This window comes from Lipophrys pholis, assembly GCF_963383615.2.
Source record: "Lipophrys pholis genome assembly, chromosome: 11".
NCBI lineage: Eukaryota > Metazoa > Chordata > Actinopteri > Blenniiformes > Blenniidae > Lipophrys > Lipophrys pholis.
In genome coordinates, this window is record NC_137631.1 from 773516 (window position 1) to 790972 (window position 17457).

The 17457-nt window shown below is 46.3% G+C and overlaps 2 protein-coding genes across 3 annotated transcripts in view; one reads left to right on the forward strand and one right to left on the reverse strand.

Annotated features, from left to right (window-relative positions):
* The first annotated feature begins 2872 nt into the window (after positions 1 to 2872).
* On the forward strand, positions 2873 to 4281 carry foxl1 (forkhead box L1). The gene has a single exon (XM_080474598.1). The coding sequence runs from the start codon at positions 2937 to 2939 to the stop codon at positions 3984 to 3986; it is 1050 nt and encodes a 349-aa protein (XP_080330724.1). The 5' UTR covers positions 2873 to 2936; the 3' UTR covers positions 3987 to 4281.
* Positions 4282 to 8735: 4454 nt separating this feature from the next.
* kiaa0513 (KIAA0513) overlaps positions 8736 to 17457 on the reverse strand; it is a 29897-nt gene continuing 21175 nt past the window's right edge. For both annotated transcript variants that reach the window (XM_080475751.1, XM_080475749.1), the window contains 2 exons: positions 9639 to 9822; positions 8736 to 8893 (listed from right to left, as the gene is read on the reverse strand). In XM_080475751.1, coding sequence (XP_080331877.1) covers positions 9663 to 9822 — 160 coding nt within the window. In that variant the 3' untranslated portion in view covers positions 8736 to 8893; positions 9639 to 9662. The remainder of the gene's footprint in view (positions 8894 to 9638; positions 9823 to 17457) is intronic.

Here is a 17457-nt window from a genome sequence, read left to right on the forward strand (position 1 = left end):
AAATTCAATCTAGAATCAGTCCAACGGCGTCCCTCAAGGCTCCGTACTTGGTCCCCTCTGCTTTGTCCTCCTCGTCCTCTTTCTACAGGAACATTCATTTGATTCTTTCAATCATCTTTCATTAGAAGAATCAAATCCTGTTTGAACAGTGAGGTTTATTCTGAAACTTCCTCCTCACTGTCCAGACGGGAGCTTTTCCAGCTCCAGACCCAAAATAAAGACTGACTCCACGAGGACTTGATCAGAAGTTCAACTCCTTATTTCACTTTTGAGAAACAACAGAACAAACAACAGAACAAACAACAGAACAAACAACAGAACAAACTTCCTATTATCCCGACGAGAAGTCCCAGTTTGTCACATTCGTCACTCGTAGGAACGTAACCGACCGCCTTCACGTCCCGTTATGCTGATGACATTCGACTCTATGTCTCCGTTGTTTCCACTTGGTCCTCACTCTAAGCCCCGCCCCCTCCCTGTCACCTGAACAAGCTCCTCCCTGAAGCGTTCACCCGAACCCAACAAACATTTTCTTTAACCACCAGACTCATTTTCAAAAAGACTTTTATCTCTTGGATAAAAAAGACTTATAACAAGCACAATAACTAAAATGGGAAGAAAAGCTAAAATGACGAGGGAAAATAAAGAAGAATATAAAGGGAGAACAAATATGACATTTTTTAAATGTCCTTCTTTCATCTTTATAAGTCTCTATAAATCCTCCCTGTAAATGTTTATGTCATTTAACTTGATCTGTGTATTAATATTTAAAATTATCCTTTTTAACAAAAAGAGAAAAAGAAGAAAAAAAACTGGAAAAAAGGGAAAAATTATAATTTTAATTATAAATATTATTACTCATTTATTTTCTATTCTGGCTTATTTGATATTCAACTTTCTTTCTATTCATTCTGTGTGGAGCAACGCTTCAAAGAATTTCCCTCTGGTAGGGAGTATTTCAACTCAACTCTACTCTACTCTACTCTACTCTGCTCTACTCTACTCTACTCTACTCTACTCTACTCTACTCTACTCTATTCTATTCTATTCTATTCTATTCTATTCTATTCTATTCTACTCTACTCTACTCTACTCTACTCTACTCTATTCTGTTCTACTCTACTCTACTCTACTCTACTCTATTCTATTCTATTCTACTCTATTCTATTCTATTCTACTCTACTCTATTCTACTCTGCTCTACTCTGCTCTACTCTACTCTACTCTACTCTACTCTACTCTACTCTACTCTATTCTGTTCTACTCTACTCTACTCTATTATACTCTACTCTACAATGTCTGAAACATGTTGGATAAGAAGGACGAAAGCTCTAAAATCCGGTTGACCAGCAGCTGAAATGAGGTTTTATTCGTCCTAAATCAGAATTAAAATTTCCTAAACGAAACATAAGAAACAGTTTTTGTTTCTAATCGACAGTAAAAATAAAACTTTACAAGTTTTTCCGCCTCGTTTTGAAAGTTCAACCTGTTTCAGGTTAATTTGGTCGAAAATCAAGTTTCAAACTTGGTTTTAATTATTTATTGTTGAAGCAAAGGAACGCAGGTGAAAAGTAACTAATACTTAGCTGAGAAAGTTGCAATGCAATTAAGAGTATTTCATTGTACTCTGAGCTTCAGTTTTCTTTTAAACTTGTAAGAATAGCGTACGCGGAGGAAGAAGTGACACATTACTTAGTACTCTAATTACCTTTTAGTAGTATTTGAGAAATGTGTTTGGAACTTTTGAGTCGCTTTTATTTCTTTACTTTTCTGTAACTTTAAGTTACCGGTACTCCCTTTTCTGATCTGAACAACTTAAACAACTTTACAGTTAAATAAAGTTTGAAGGAACTAATCCGTGTTACGAGTTTTTTCAGTTGAGCGTTTATTTCCGGTCCTTGTGGAGTTTTGGGGCTTCAGGAGTTCTCCGTTCGTGTGTCTGCCCCTGGAGGGGGGGGGGGGGGGAGGGGGGGGGGGGCGGAGGAAAAGGAGGTGAAGGAGGTGAAGGAGGAGGCGGAGGAGGAGGCGGAGGTGGGGGGGGGGGGGGTGGAGGAGGTGAAGGAGGAGGAAGAGGTGAAGGAGGAGGCGGAGGAGGAGGAGGCGGAGGTGGGGGGGAGGTGAATGAAGTGAAGGAGGAGGTGGAGGAAGTGAAGGAGGAGGTTGAAGAGGAGGTGGAGGTGAAGGAGGAGGCGGAGGTGGGGGAGGTGGAGGAGGTGAAGGAGGAGGAAGAGGTGAAGGAGGAGGCGGAGGAGGAGGCGGAGGTGGGGGGGGGGGAGGTGAATGAAGTGAAGGAGGAGGTGGAGGACGTGAAGGAGGAGGTTGAAGAGGAGGTGGAGGTGAAGGAGGAGGCGGAGGTGGGGGGGGGGGGGGTGAATGAAGTGAAGGAGGAGGTGGAGGAGGCAGAGGAAGAAGAGGAGGAGGAGCAGGAGGAGGCCTGACGCGGCTCTCCTCCACCTTGTTTTGGTTGGAGTGGAGCCGCAGCGGGTCCCGGAGCCGCGGCCCGCCGCTGTTTGCTTGTTCTCCGTGTGTGCGCGTCAGGGCTGGACGTGAGATTTCAAACAGCACATCAGCGCGTTTATGTATTGGGTGCCCGGAAATTTTTCCAAATAAACACAGCTTGATTCGCCCTGGGTGGGCAGACTTATCAAGCGACTAATTCTCTAAACAGAGGAGGGAATACGGCGCGTGCTGATTGGCTGGAGCGCGCGGGAGGGGAGCGCCGGGGACTTTCAGCGCAATGAAATTTTAATTAATGTGGGTGGGCTGAGAACACCGCCGACTGTTTATGATGGACAATTTATTTCCCAGTGCAAAGTCAACAGAACACACAGCAAACCTACAACAATTATTAACATTTTTCAGGGGCCCTCATGAGGCGGCGGAGTCAGTCAGTGGAGGAGAGGAGCTCCGGGAGCAGCCTGCGCTTCGCCCGGCCTCATGGCTCTCTACCACGGCCGCCTGCCGGCGCTCGGTGTTCCGTCTCCGGCTCTCAGCCTCTCCGCGCCCCCGCTCATCTACTTGTACGGCGGGGACGTCCCCGCCGCGCTCAGCCTGGTGCCGGCGGCGGCGCGCCATGAGCCGCCGCAGAAGCCGCCCTACAGCTACATCGCGCTCATCGCCATGGCCATCAAGAGCGCGCCGGAGCAGCGCGCCACGCTCAGCGACATCTACCAGTTCATCATGGACCGCTTCCCCTTCTACCACGACAACAAGCAGGGCTGGCAGAACTCCATCCGACACAACCTGTCCCTCAACGACTGCTTCATCAAGGTTCCGCGGGAGAAGGGCCGGCCGGGCAAAGGCAGCTACTGGACGCTGGACACCAACTGTCTGGACATGTTCGAGAATGGAAACTACCGGCGGAGGAAGAGGAAGACCAAGAGCCAGCAGGAGGGTCCGGAGTCCAGGAGCGCGGGACACAAGCGGGTCAAAGGTCCGGGACCGTCCAGGGACCCGCAGACCTCCCAGAAACCTGGACCCGGACTGACGGAGGCACCGGCGGCCGAGGGCGCAGAGACGAGCGTCCTCCTCGAGCTGAAAGACGTGGAGCGACATCGCAACACCGCTGGACAGAGACTTCCAGGCCCCCCCGGTGCGGTGGGAGGGAGGCACAGCACCCAGCAGCCCGAGTCCAGGCTTGTTGGATGTAGGCTGGATGTTGCGCACGACGCAGACCCGCCGGGGGAGAGACGGGAGCGCGGGCCGCTCTGCGCCGTCAGCTGCGCAGGCAACACGAACTTGGGGAGGCCAAAAGGAGCCGTTCCGAGCCGGGATAAGTCCAAAGGTTTCACCATAGAGAGCATCCTGTCCAAAGGGGAGGACGAGGTGCGCGGCCGCGTCCTCGGCGCGTCCGCGGAGACGCAGAGTCCGGCTCTCGGTCCGTCCGTGCTGCTCGGAGCGCGTCAACATCACCTGTACCAGATGGGATTTCCCTTCTGCTCTTACCTGTCGCTCACCTACCCGGACAAAGTGCTGCACTTCAAGTGAGCACAGACTTTACGCACTGATGCGTAAAAGTGTTTAAAATATGATAACTCTTCATCTTCATCATCTTCACTGACAGACAGTCACAGCGGCACCAGAGGCCATCTTTGCGCGTAATTGTCTAATTTGTGGTTGTTTTCTCCCAAACCGTCTCCCGCTTCAACACACGATTTGCTCCTGAACATGTCGAAAAGCTGAAAACCAACTCAGAAATGTATCATTCACCTGTGGAGTCGAAGGGAACGTGAGAGGCGAGTGTTTCCTGTTTCCTGCTGAGAGAAATGACATTAAAGGTTCAGTCTGGAAAGTTTTTCTTCAAAACTTTAACAATGTGCACGTGAGATCAATTTAAAGTCACAAAGTGATTCCACTGATGTTTGCATGTTCACCCCGCAGAATAATCTTATCATTTATCTATAATAAGAAAAGAGCTGAACTGCAATGACTCACTACTGCCACCTAACGCACAAGTGGCGTCACTTCGCATTTACAAACTGCATCTTTAACTTCTTTCAATCTGGATTGAACAAAAAACAATTACAGGCACAATGAAAACACATTTCACATCATTAATTTAACTAAAACAATACAGAATGTTTTAGATTTATTAAACCAAATATGCAACAATTTATGTTCGATTCTTTTGAAATTCATGAAAAATCACAAAAATCAGTCGTGAAAATATTGAATTTTCTTTTTACCGAATCAAAAATGTTGAGAAGCAAAATGTTGAGAGTGATTCAAACCTTTTAGTTTCTCTGTTACGAGCAGAATGACTCGTCTTGAACTGATGATCTGATGTTCGGAGGGGTGATCCTTCATTTTACTGCAGAAATACATTTTAGTTTGAAACAAAAAGGTTCCTATGATTTATTTATGGATCAAAACCATAAAAATAATTGAAGATCATAAACTTGTGTTTCATTTCCAACCAACAAAAGACAGAAATAGTGTTTTGTGTGAGAGCGATGTAAAGATTCTGATGGTTGGACGTTCTTCAGTTTGTCTCTTGAGACTGTGAGACTGAACGTCCTGAGAACTCTCATTACGGCTCCGTTTGTATACCAATCCCAGTTTTCCTGTGTCACACGGCGTTGCAGACGAAGCAGCAGATCGCAGCTCGTCAGTCCGTCCACGGGACAAATAACCCTCGACATTTAACATGTGTAGTACCAGGGGTCTCGGCGTCTCGTCTCGGTAACAAAACGCTGTAATAACCTTTCAGTTCAAAGTGTTTCTCTCTGCGCGGAGGACGATAATGTTTATAGTTTCACAGTCTCAACGTAAAGACATTCTGAAATCAGTGAAATGTCCAGAAGACGTCTTTTAGAACTGTTGCATTATGGGAGTTAAAACCTCTGGTGGTTTGGAGCCGCTGGCCGTCTGTTTGACACCTCGGAGTTAAAATCCCGTTGTTGGACGGTGAGAAATGTTACTCTGCATTATTAAGACAAACTGGAGGACATCAAACTGGAGGACATCAAACTGGAGGACATCATGGGACATCGTCGTGTTTTTCAGGCTGAATTTCACAAAGTCACATGAGAATGTTTTTAATCTATTAAACTACATTAGTGGGGAATTAAGATCCGATCCAGGCTGGATGCTTCAGTTGTTTCTGCAAGTTAATAATAATAATAATAATAATACATTTGATTTGTAAAGTACTTTGTGAAGCTCAAAGTGCTGCAAGTGAGGACACGAGAATAAAAACGTACTTATTGAATTAATAATAAATCATTACAATGAGATGGAAATCAGGGAGGTTTTGTTCTTCACTTGTTCACCTCAGTAATTATCATTATTTATCCGATTGAATTTGTAGATTATTAATGACCTGCTCACTCACATAGTTTGAAGACATTAAGAGGAAGTTTCCTTCTTTCAATCCAAATCTCAGCCTGTGCAGAAGTGTGAGGACTGGATTAAATCCCTGGGAGTGACCGGAGGATGAAGCAGTTTGGTGTTTTGAGCTGAAGTGTGGATTCTGATCGTGGCCATAAAGTGGACAAGCTGCACTGAAGCTGAAGGATGAAGGTTCGATTCCCGTCCAACAAAAGGGAGCAAAGTATTTGTGTTGAAAGTCAAAGAGAGATCCTGAGACGTGGAACGACGGCCAGGGTAGAACATGAGTGAGAATTCATGTTTCCAATCACACAAACATCTGCCGTCTGTCCTCCACGTCCGTTTATGTAAAACCGACAAATTCACACGAGGCCAGAAGGTTTCTGTCCAAAACAGTGGTGGACACTGAGGTCTGCTCACACTGAGGTCTGCTCACACTGAAGTCTGCTCACACCGCCACTTCAAGTGGACAGGCTGCATGAGGACAGGATGAAGGAGGCTGCGGGAGGACAGGCTGCAGGAGGACAGGCTGTAGGACGGCAGGAGGACAGGCTGCAGGAGGACAGACTGTAGGAGGACAGGCTACAGGAGGACAGGCTGCAGGAGGACAGGCTGCAGGAGGACAGGCTGAAGGAGGACAGGCTGAAGGAGGACAGGCTGCAGGAGGACAGGCTGAAGGAGGACAGGCTGTAGGAGGACAGGCTGCAGGAGGACAGGCTGCAGGAGGAGAGGCTGCAGGAGGACAAGCTGTAGGAGGACAGGCTGCAGGAGGACAAGCTGTAGGAGGACAGGCTGCAGGAGGACAGGCTGCAGGAGGACAAGCTGTAGGAGTACAAGCTGTAGGAGGACAGGCTGCAGGAGGACAGGCTGCAGGAGGACAAGCTGTAGGAGTACAAGCTGTAGGAGGACAAGCTGTAGGAGGACAGGCTGCAGGAGGACAAGCTGTAGGAGGACACGCTGCAGGAGGACAGGCTGCAGGAGGACAGGCTGCAGGAGGACAGGCTGCAGGAGGACAGGCTACAGGAGGACAGGCTGCAGGAGGACAGGCTGCAGGAGGACAGGCTGCCGCCGGGAATGTTTGTTAGGAATAAATAAACGCAGGAGAAGAACTTCCTGTGTGTGGGATTCCTTTGGTCCGAACAGTAAATAAAACAGAGAGGAGCCTGTGTGTGTGTGTGTGTGTGTGTGTGTGTGTGTGTGTGTGTGTGTGTGTGTGTGTGTGTGTGTGTGTGTGATCCTGCTGAGAAAAAGCTGCTCAGAAACAAAGGAAATCCTCTCCCTCATATTTGTTGTGTTACTAAACACACTGAGTGGGTCTAGTGTGTGTGTGTGTGTGTGTGTGTGTGTGTGTGTGTGTGTGTGTGTGTGTGTGTGTGTGTGTGTGTGTAAATTTTGTTTTATCTATCAAAATGTGTTAATCTTGTGTGTGTTGGTGTAATCATGTGTTTATGCTCCTTTTGTGGTTGTTTGTCTTTTTTTTGTTTGTTTTTTCTGTTTGGTGACTATTTTTGTATGTTTGATTATTTTTGTATGTTTGTTTACATTTCTGCTCGTTTTGTGTCTCTGTGGTTGTTGTTGTTGTTTATTGTTGTTATTTTGGATGTATTGGTGGTGTGTGGTAGTATGTGGTTGTATCGGTACTTTTAGACTCTGCAGGGTGTTTTTTCTTGTCTTTTCTTTGACGGTTTTCGTGGTTGTCGGGAACATTTATGGTCATTTGTTCCTCTGGTTCTAGTTGAATGTTCTCATGGCTCTTCGGTCTGTGCCTCTCTGCGGTCGCTCTGTGTGCGTTTGGCTGAATCCAAACAGAGCAGGACTAGAGGAGCAGTTTCTTCCTGTGCGACTCTGGAAGTGTTTACACCGCCGGACCGAGACGCTTCCATCAGGCTGAGTCATGGTCGTGTCGCGGCGATCAGTCACCCGCAGGAGACGCACCGCGCCGCCGCGCCACCGCGCCACACCACGCACCGCGCCGCCGCGCCACGCCGCGCACCGCGCCACACCGCGCCACCGCGCCGCACCGCGCCACCGCGCCGCCGCGCCGCACCGCCACCGCGCACCACGCCACACCGCGCACCACGCCGCGCCACCGCGCCGCACCACGCCGCGCACCACGCCGCACCGCACCCCGTCTCGAGAAATGCTCTATAATCTGGATGTTAGGAGGAAGATGCTCTATAATCTGATGTTCATGTTCATTGCTGCTTTCAGCTTTAATGGAACTTGTTCTACACATATAATCTATTACTCACACACACCTCACATCAGGAAACCTGTAAAGACTCATAGTACATGGTGATGGAACCGTGTGCGTGTGCGTGTGCGTGTGTGTCAGCAGCTCTGTGAAGTGTCCATGTGTGTTTTAAATAATCCGACCATTCACAGCTCTGCTTCAAACAAACTCTAATCCACGTGTTTATTATAGTTTTTCACTCTCAACATAAACAGTCTGCGCGCGCACACACACACACACACACACACACACACACACACACACACACACACACACACACACACACACACACACACACACACACACACACACACACACACACACACACACACACACACACACACACACACACGACTCAGAAACGAGCAGTGTTTCTGACACGTTCAGTTGAAGTCAGTTTCACATTCGTACACAAATTACAGTTGAAGACCACTGGGTGGCGCATGTCCAACAAGAAACTAACTTCAAGAAAAACTGGATTAATGTGGATCTATTTAAATATAAATATCATTTTATCAACTCTTTTAATCTGTAAATTTCTTTCTAGTTACAAAACTTGAGTATTAGAACTTTTCTTTAAAATGTATTTATTGTAATATTGACCTCAGATTATCAGATTATTGCTTTTAGTTTAGAATTAGTGAAGCCTGAGTGATCAATAAAAGAGCTCGGATCCATTTCAGGTGTTTTTTATTCAGCTGTCTCCGGTATTTTCTTGACTTTCTTGCAGTTGAGATGCTGAACACCGTTAATCCGGGACGATGGCTCCGTGTTGATAATCTGCTGACAGTTTGTGTTGCAGATATTTATGCTCCTGCTCTCAGAGCGCCTGCTGCATGTTCAACACAAACACTGAGATTATTCCTGCATGTTTATTTAGCAGCAGTGCAACACACAGAAACAAATATTTAGGATATTTAAAGTGACAGTGTCCTCCTTCGGTTCCCCCCTTAAAATACTGAAGAAGAAAAAAAGTCCCCTGAAAAGACAAACATTCCCATCCTGACGGAGCTCGAATCCAACATCACTCCACAAGTCCAAACAAACACAGGCTGTCCCACCGGGACGGGGTGTGTGTGTGTGTGTGTGTGTGTGTGTGTGTGTGTGTGTGTGTGTGTGTGTGTGTGTGTGTGTGTGTATACGAAGGACATGTACACAGCAGCAGGATTACCACCACACACTGAGACCACCCTGAATTTAACACTTAATCTAGGAGGAGGAGGAGTTGCATGTCACACACACACACACACACACACACACACACACACACACACACACACACACACACACACACACACACACACACACACACACACACACACACACACACACACACACACACACACACACACACACACACACACCATTTTTGATGAAGCTGCAGTCTCCGCAGGGTCAATGAATGCATCATGCTGCGTTCACGGCCTCGTTAAAGTGTCAAAACAACTTTATTCATTAAACTAATAATAATAATGAAGAGTGATTGGGTGTTGCAGCACAGATCTGAGATTAACGCCTGACCCCCCCCCCCCCCCCCCCCCCCCCCAGAGTATCTGATTACTCTCCCTCAGACTCACCTGGACCTTAACTTCTTCAAATCCTCACAAAGCGCTGAAAACGAAGCGACTTTCTTTAATGACCTCAGATTTTGGAATCTGTGATTCTGCAGTTTGTCTTCCTCCCTTCAACTCGCCGGCTGACTTCAGGTGAAGCAGTTCCCGATGTGACCACCAGGGGGGGCGCGGCTCTCCGCGTCCATCACTGAACAAGAAAAGAGAAGAGCAAAAGAAGAGAATTACTCAGAACGCGGAGAGGAACTCTGAGTTCCTTTCCGTCTTTTTTTAATCATTTACACTTTGATCCTTCTCACATTTAAAGGAGAAATTTACTCTCCAACAATATAAAATATATTTCCAAGAATTACTGTTAGGAGAAATTAAATAACCAAAAAAAACACATTTATTTCCTTTTATTTAAATCTGAACCATTTCCTGCTCACACTCAGCTTCCTCCTCCTCCTCTTCCTCCTCTTGTTCTGTGCTTGCAGAAGTTTTATACATCGACCTCTTGTCCTGCAGTTTGAATCTTTTAAGGTTCATTTGTCTTTTTACAGTCTTTTATTTTGTAGCTTGTTTGCAGTGGCTCGATGCTTTTATTTTGGTGTTTCTGATCAGTTCTGTCCCGTTTTGCTTCATTTGTTTGTTTGTTTTTGTCTCTTTGTGGTTCTTTTGTGAAACTTTAGTCATTTTCCATCAGTTTAGTCTTTAGTCTTCTTTTTGGTATTTTCATTTGTTTTTTTCTTTTTCTGATCAGTAGCTTTATTTTTTCTCAGTTTTTGGTTCATTTCCTGTTTCGTCGCCACTTTGCTTATTTTTGTGGTTATTTGAAGATTCTGTGGTTGTTTCTGTACATTTCTACACCATTTGCAGGGATTTGTCCTTTATGTGTCATAGTTTTTTTATTTCATTCTTTTCTGTCTTTTCTTCCAGTTTGTTGTTTAGAATCCGGAGTTTTATTGTGAAAAAGAGAAACAAACTTTTCCAACGTTTTATTGTAAATTTCATTCCGTTCTTGTATATATATATATATTTTTAGTCTCTTCACAGTCATTTTATTAAGTTTGTTTTGTGTTTTAGTGATTTGAAAATCTTTGTGAATAATTTTTATTCTTTTTGAAGTTTTTACACGAAGTTTCCATCTTTCTCAGCCACTTCCTGTTTTTCTTGGCGGGTTTCTGTCTCCGATGTTTCTTCATGGTGAATCTGGACAAACCAAGGCGAGGCCAATGGATCCCAGATGAATCTTTACGTGATATTAGTCATCCTGCTGATTATTGATCCATCCATCATCGGGTGCTGATCGGAAATGGAAGATTTTCTTTTCATTCTCGATTGTTCACATGAAAAAAAAGGTCAGGAACTCCGTCACATCGTGGAACAGAAGTCCGACTCATTGCAGAACTCTCACAAACCAACGTCATGGCCACGTGACAAAATCATCTTTTTCCTCCACGTCGTTCTTAAAAAGCTTCTTGTCTAAACGGGAAACGAGTCAAAATGATGTAGTACATCTGCCAGGCCTGTAGGTGGCACTGTAACGCTGCCACAGAGATACACCCGAACTGAAGACGACGATGCGGATCATAAAAAGAACGGAGGCCACCTCCACACGTACCTGGGTATTTAGAAAAACTGTGATATTTCTCAGCATTTCCACATAAACCAGCTCCGACTCGCCACAAGCAAGATTCCTGAAAACTCCGTCCACAGTGGAGACGTAGAAAAACTCCGTCCACAGGGGAGACGTAGAAAAACTCCGTCCACAGGGGAGACGTAGAAAAACTCCGTCCACAGGGGAGACGTAGAAAAACTCTGTCCACAGTGGAGACGTAGAAAAACTCTGTCCACAGTGGAGACGTAGAAAAACTCCGTCCACAGTGGAGTCGTAGAAAAACTCCGTCCACAGTGGAGTCGTAGAAAAACTCCGTCCACAGGGGAGACGTAGAAAAACTCCGTCCACAGTGGAGACGTAGAAAAACTCCGTCCACAGGGGAGACGTAGAAAAACTCCGTCCACAGTGGAGACGTAGAAAAACTCCGTCCACAGTGGAGACGTAGAAAAACTCCGTCCACAGTGGAGACGTAGAAAAACTCCGCCCACAGTGGAGACGTAGAAAAACTCCGCCCACAGGGGAGACGTAGAAAAACTCCGCCCACAGTGGCGACGTAGAAAAACTCCGTCCACAGGGGAGACGTAGAAAAACTCCGCCCACAGTGGAGACGTAGAAAAACTCCGTCCACAGTGGAGATGTAGAAAAACTCCGCCCACAGTGGCGACGTAGAAAAACTCCGTCCACAGGGGAGACGTAGAAAAACTCTGTCCACAGTGGAGACGTAGAAAAACTCTGTCCACAGTGGAGACGTAGAAAAACTCCGTCCACAGTGGAGTCGTAGAAAAACTCCGTCCACAGTGGAGTCGTAGAAAAACTCCGTCCACAGGGGAGACGTAGAAAAACTCCGTCCACAGTGGAGACGTAGAAAAACTCTGTCCACAGTGGAGACGTAGAAAAACTCTGTCCACAGTGGAGACGTAGAAAAACTCCGTCCACAGTGGAGTCGTAGAAAAACTCCGTCCACAGTGGAGTCGTAGAAAAACTCCGTCCACAGGGGAGACGTAGAAAAACTCCGTCCACAGTGGAGACGTAGAAAAACTCCGTCCACAGGGGAGACGTAGAAAAACTCCGTCCACAGTGGAGACGTAGAAAAACTCCGTCCACAGTGGAGACGTAGAAAAACTCCGTCCACAGTGGAGACGTAGAAAAACTCCGCCCACAGTGGAGACGTAGAAAAACTCCGCCCACAGGGGAGACGTAGAAAAACTCCGCCCACAGTGGCGACGTAGAAAAACTCCGTCCACAGGGGAGACGTAGAAAAACTCCGCCCACAGTGGAGACGTAGAAAAACTCCGTCCACAGTGGAGATGTAGAAAAACTCCGCCCACAGTGGCGACGTAGAAAAACTCCGTCCACAGTGGAGACGTAGAAAAACTCCGCCCACAGGGGAGACGTAGAAAAACTCCGTCCACAGTGGAGATGTAGAAAAACTCCGTCCACAGGGGAGACGTAGAAAAACTCCGTCCACAGGGGAGACGTAGAAAAACTCCGTCCACAGTGGAGACGTAGAAAAACTCCGTCCACAGTGGAGACGTAGAAAAACTCCGTCCACAGGGGAGACGTAGAAAAACTCCGCCCACAGTGGAGACGGAGAAAAACTCCGTCCACAGTGGAGACGTAGAAAAACTCTGTCCACAGTGGAGACGTAGAAAAACTCCGTCCACAGTGGAGACGTAGGAAAACTCCGTCCACAGGGGAGACGTAGAAAAACTCCGCCCACAGTGGAGACGTAGGAAAACTCCGTCCACAGTGGAGACGTAGAAAAACTCCGTCCACAGTGGAGACCTAGGAAAACTCCGTCCACAGTGGAGACGTAGAAAAACTCCGTCCACAGTGGAGACGTAGAAAAACTCCGTCCACAGTGGAGATGTAGAAAAAATCCGTCCACAGTGGAGATGTAGAAAAATCCGCCCACAGTGGAGATGTAGAAAAATCCGCCCACAGTGGAGACGTAGAAAAACTCCATCCACAGTGGAGATGTAGAAAAACTCCGTCCACAGGGGAGATGTAGAAAAATCCGCCCACAGTGGAGATGTAGAAAAACTTCATCCACTGTGGAGATGTAGAAAAACTCTGTCCACAGTGGAGACCTATGAAAACTCCGTCCACAGTGGAGACGTAGAAAAACTCCGTCCACAGTGGAGATGTAGAAAAACTCCGTCCACAGGGGAGATGTAGAAAAACTCCGTCCACAGTGGAGATGTAGAAAAATCCGCCCACAGTGGAGATGTAGAAAAACTCCGTCCACAGTGGAGATGTAGAAAAATCCGCCCACAGTGGAGATGTAGAAAAACTCCGTCCACAGTGGAGATGTAGAAAAATCCGCCCACAGTGGAGATGTAGAAAAATCCGCCCACAGTGGAGATGTAGAAAAATCCGCCCACAGTGGAGATGTAGAAAAATCCGCCCACAGTGGAGATGTAGAAAAACTCCGTCCACAGTGGAGATGTAGAAAAACTCCGTCTCAGATTTCATTTAAAATCGTGGAGGTGGAGATTTATGTCACAATTGGTGACGTTGTGTTTTTCCCAGGACTCCGACTGGCTATCCTGGCTTCATGCTTCTTGTTCCACTGCCCCCTGCAGGCCTGGCTGCTCATAGCAGCTCTGCACCAGGGGGATATGAGGGTCCTCGTCAACGATGATGTTTTTTTTGTGAACGTAGAGGGAAAATATCCGGTATTATAAAAGCCCGGGTACGTGTAAACGCGGCCTGAGAAATCCACAAACCCAACATCTGGCTGATTAAAGCGACGAGCATCAGTAGCTTCGTTTTAGGAGCCAAGAAATTCGTATTTTAGAAAACTGGTTCTAGAGTAGGGGAATTTTAAAAACGCCGCCTCGGCTTTGACGAGCGGACGGACAAGATGATTCTTCAGTTTTTTGGTGAATTTCTCTTCCAGCACCCCCTATAGCCCTGGCGTATGTACTGCAGCAGTTTGAGTCATGGTGACAAAGGAAAGAAAAAGAAAAAGGCCCCGGTCATGTTGGAGTGGTTTGGACCGGGCCGACAGTGACCAGAACACATCTTCCTGAACACAACTTACCGACTTATTCCTCATTGGTCGTCCACTAGCGCTCCACGTCTCACCCTACACTGCTGAGTCTTTACCATAAGCACACCTCGGAGGACATAAAGAAGGTTTGTCTTCAGTACAACATGAAATAAACTCTTTATAATGTGATAAAGACCAAACAGCGATCGCTCACCTGGACGTGCTTTACTCCTCCACCTCAAAGCGTCGGCTGATTAATATCACGTACAGTTTATTCATGTTGATATTCATTTATTAGAGCATTTAAATAAAAAAAACAACAAACACTTGGAGCCTCCGTAAACTTCAACCTAAAAGCAGGATTGGTGTGTAAACGGAGAGGATGAGGCTGAATGTAGTGCAAACGGCTCGTGCTGAGCAGCAAGTACAATAAATTACAAATATACAGATCAATACTTCGAGGAACGTGGTCATCAGGTACTTCAACAGACAGACGGTCCAAAACGGAGTCCGACGACATGCAAGAAGTCGATCAAAATACTGCAGTCAGCTGGGAGGGACTCGTGGTCACACCGCGCACGATATCGTATGCTAACAGTGGCGCGAGCGGAGGCCCAAAAACAAAACAAAACAAAAACTACAGTCAGACATTTAAAATCGCGAAACACTTTTGCATCACCGAGAATTTAAACACAAACAGCTCGGAAAGTACAATATTTCCATCAACCTCAAATGTCACCTGACTGAAGACACAACGCTGCCCCCCAGTGGCGGGTTGGAGTAGCACACGCGGTCTGACGGCGTCTGCGCATGCAGGACAGACACTCAACAGGAATCGTGCTTCACCACAATGCTAACGGCTAAATGGAGGCACGCAAACACGGGGAGGAGCTCCGGGAAACGAGGGCGGAGCCGCTCGATCCGCTGCAGATCGAGATTACAGCGACGCCACACGATGAAGACGAGGGGATCCGCGAAGAAGAAGGCACTTCGGAGGTACAAGGAGTCGTAGAAACTCAAAAGATCGTGACGACAATTAAAATAAATTAAAATGAGTGAAAATCGGTAAGATGGAATTGTAAAGGCGTGTGAAATATAAAGTCACAAAATCAGGCGTGAAATGAGTGAATAACGATTAATATCACGATTCACTTCATTCCTACTGGAAAAAAAACCAACTTATCGTTAAACACTTTAATTCATCTTTTAAAAATATATGTTCCTCTGTGCGCCACTGATTTATTAATAGCTGGGTCTTTTATTTTAAATTAGGCGAGGATATCAATTTACTTTTTTAAGCAAATCTTATTAGGAGATTTTCCCGCCAAAAGTTAAAACGTCAAAATAAGCGTCACTCAATCGGCTAAAGACGTCGAATAACGCGGGTTTGTTGCTCCTGGATTAAGCTAGAAAAGCTGTTTTAAAATTGTAATGCTGAACTAATTCTCCTGGAGCGAGGATTTTAGTTCAAATGAGTTTTCCCGCCAAAATATAGAACGAAGCCTCATTTTAAAAAGAACTAGAGAAAGCAGTTAGCTTAGCATGAGCAAAGCTCCGGCCTTGACATAACCGAATATATATTTTCTTTCTATAGAAGCAAATAAGTGTTCCCTTCCTAAGTTCGAAGTAATTTTTTCAGTTATATAAAGTGAAAGTAGGCGAGCAGTTTTTTTCCTCCCGTCTAATTTTAAGGTAATCTAAGCAAACTAGCGCTTTAGCTGCCGCTCGTTTCCAAAAACATAAAAAAAAAAAGGTTAAAACACAATTCCGAAAAAAATTTAATCTACATTTGGAAGACATCTAATTTTTTTGTATAAAACTAGAACCAGAAGCTAATTTGCTTAGCTTAGCATGAGGAAAACAGTGAGCTGCTAATTGGATTATATTCCAGGATAGATAGCATCTGGCGATTAATTCACCAAAAGTTCACGTAACAACTTTCCTGCAAACGATCAGGCAAAAACCTTTTTTCTGAATTTGGCTTGAAAATAAGAATACTTGAAATATAAAGGTCTTGTGGTTTGTTTGTTTTTTGTAAAGAAAATTATACATATAAACTTATTGAAGAAAAAAACTAAGTTAGCTGTTACTCCTGCGCCTATTTCTAATGCTAAGCTAAGCTGCGCTAAGCTAAGCTAAGCTAAGGAGCTATTGGCCCGTTTAGACGGTGTTTCTGAATGAAGGGAGGAATATTTCAAAAACAGAAGTGTTGTATGGTAACGTCACCGACGTGTACGCGTTAATATTTCTTAACGGGCTACTGGAGTACATGAGTGGGGAGAGGGAACGAAGGAGAGGGAACGAAGGAGAGGGAACGAAAGAGAGGGAACGAAAGAGAGGGAACGAAGGAGAGGGAACGAAAGAGAGGGAACGAAAGAGAGGGAACGAAGGAGAGGGAACGAAGGAGAGGGAACGAAGGAGAGGGAACGAAAGAGGGAACGAAAGAGGGAACGAAAGAGGGAACGAAGGAGAGGGAACGAAAGAGAGGGAACGAAAGAGAGGGAACGAAGGAGAGGGAACGAAGGAGAGGGAACGAAGGAGAGGGAACGAAAGAGGGAACGAAAGAGGGAACGAAAGAGAGGGAACGAAGGAGAGGGAACGAAGGAGAGGGAATGAAAGAGGGAACAAAAGAGAGGGAACGAAAGAGAGGGAACGAAGGAGAGGGAACGAAAGAGAGGGAACGAAGGAGAGGGAATGAAAGAGGGAACGAAAGAGAGGGAACGAAAGAGAGGGAACGAAGGAGAGGGAACGAAAGAGAGGGAACGAAAGAGAGGGAACGAAGGAGAGGGAACGAAAGAGAGGGAACGAAGGAGAGGGAACGAAGGAGAGGGAACGAAAGAGAGGGAACGAAGGAGAGGGAACGAAGGAGAGGGAACGAAAGAGAGAGAACGAAGGAGAGGGAACGAAAGAGAGGGAACGAAAGAGAGGGAACGAAGGAGAGGGAACGAAGGAGAGGGAACGAAAGAGAGGGAACGAAGGAGAGGGAACGAAGGAGAGGGAACGAAAGAGAGGGAACGAAAGAGAGGGAACGAAAGAGAGGGAACGAAAGAGAGGGAACGAAGGAGAGGGAACGAAAGAGAGGGAACGAAAGAGAGGGAACGAAGGAGAGGGAACGAAAGAGAGGGAACGAAGGAGAGGGAACGAAGGAGAGGGAACGAAAGAGAGGGAACGAAGGAGAGGGAACGAAAGAGAGGGAACGAAAGAGAGGGAACGAAAGAGGGAACGAAAGA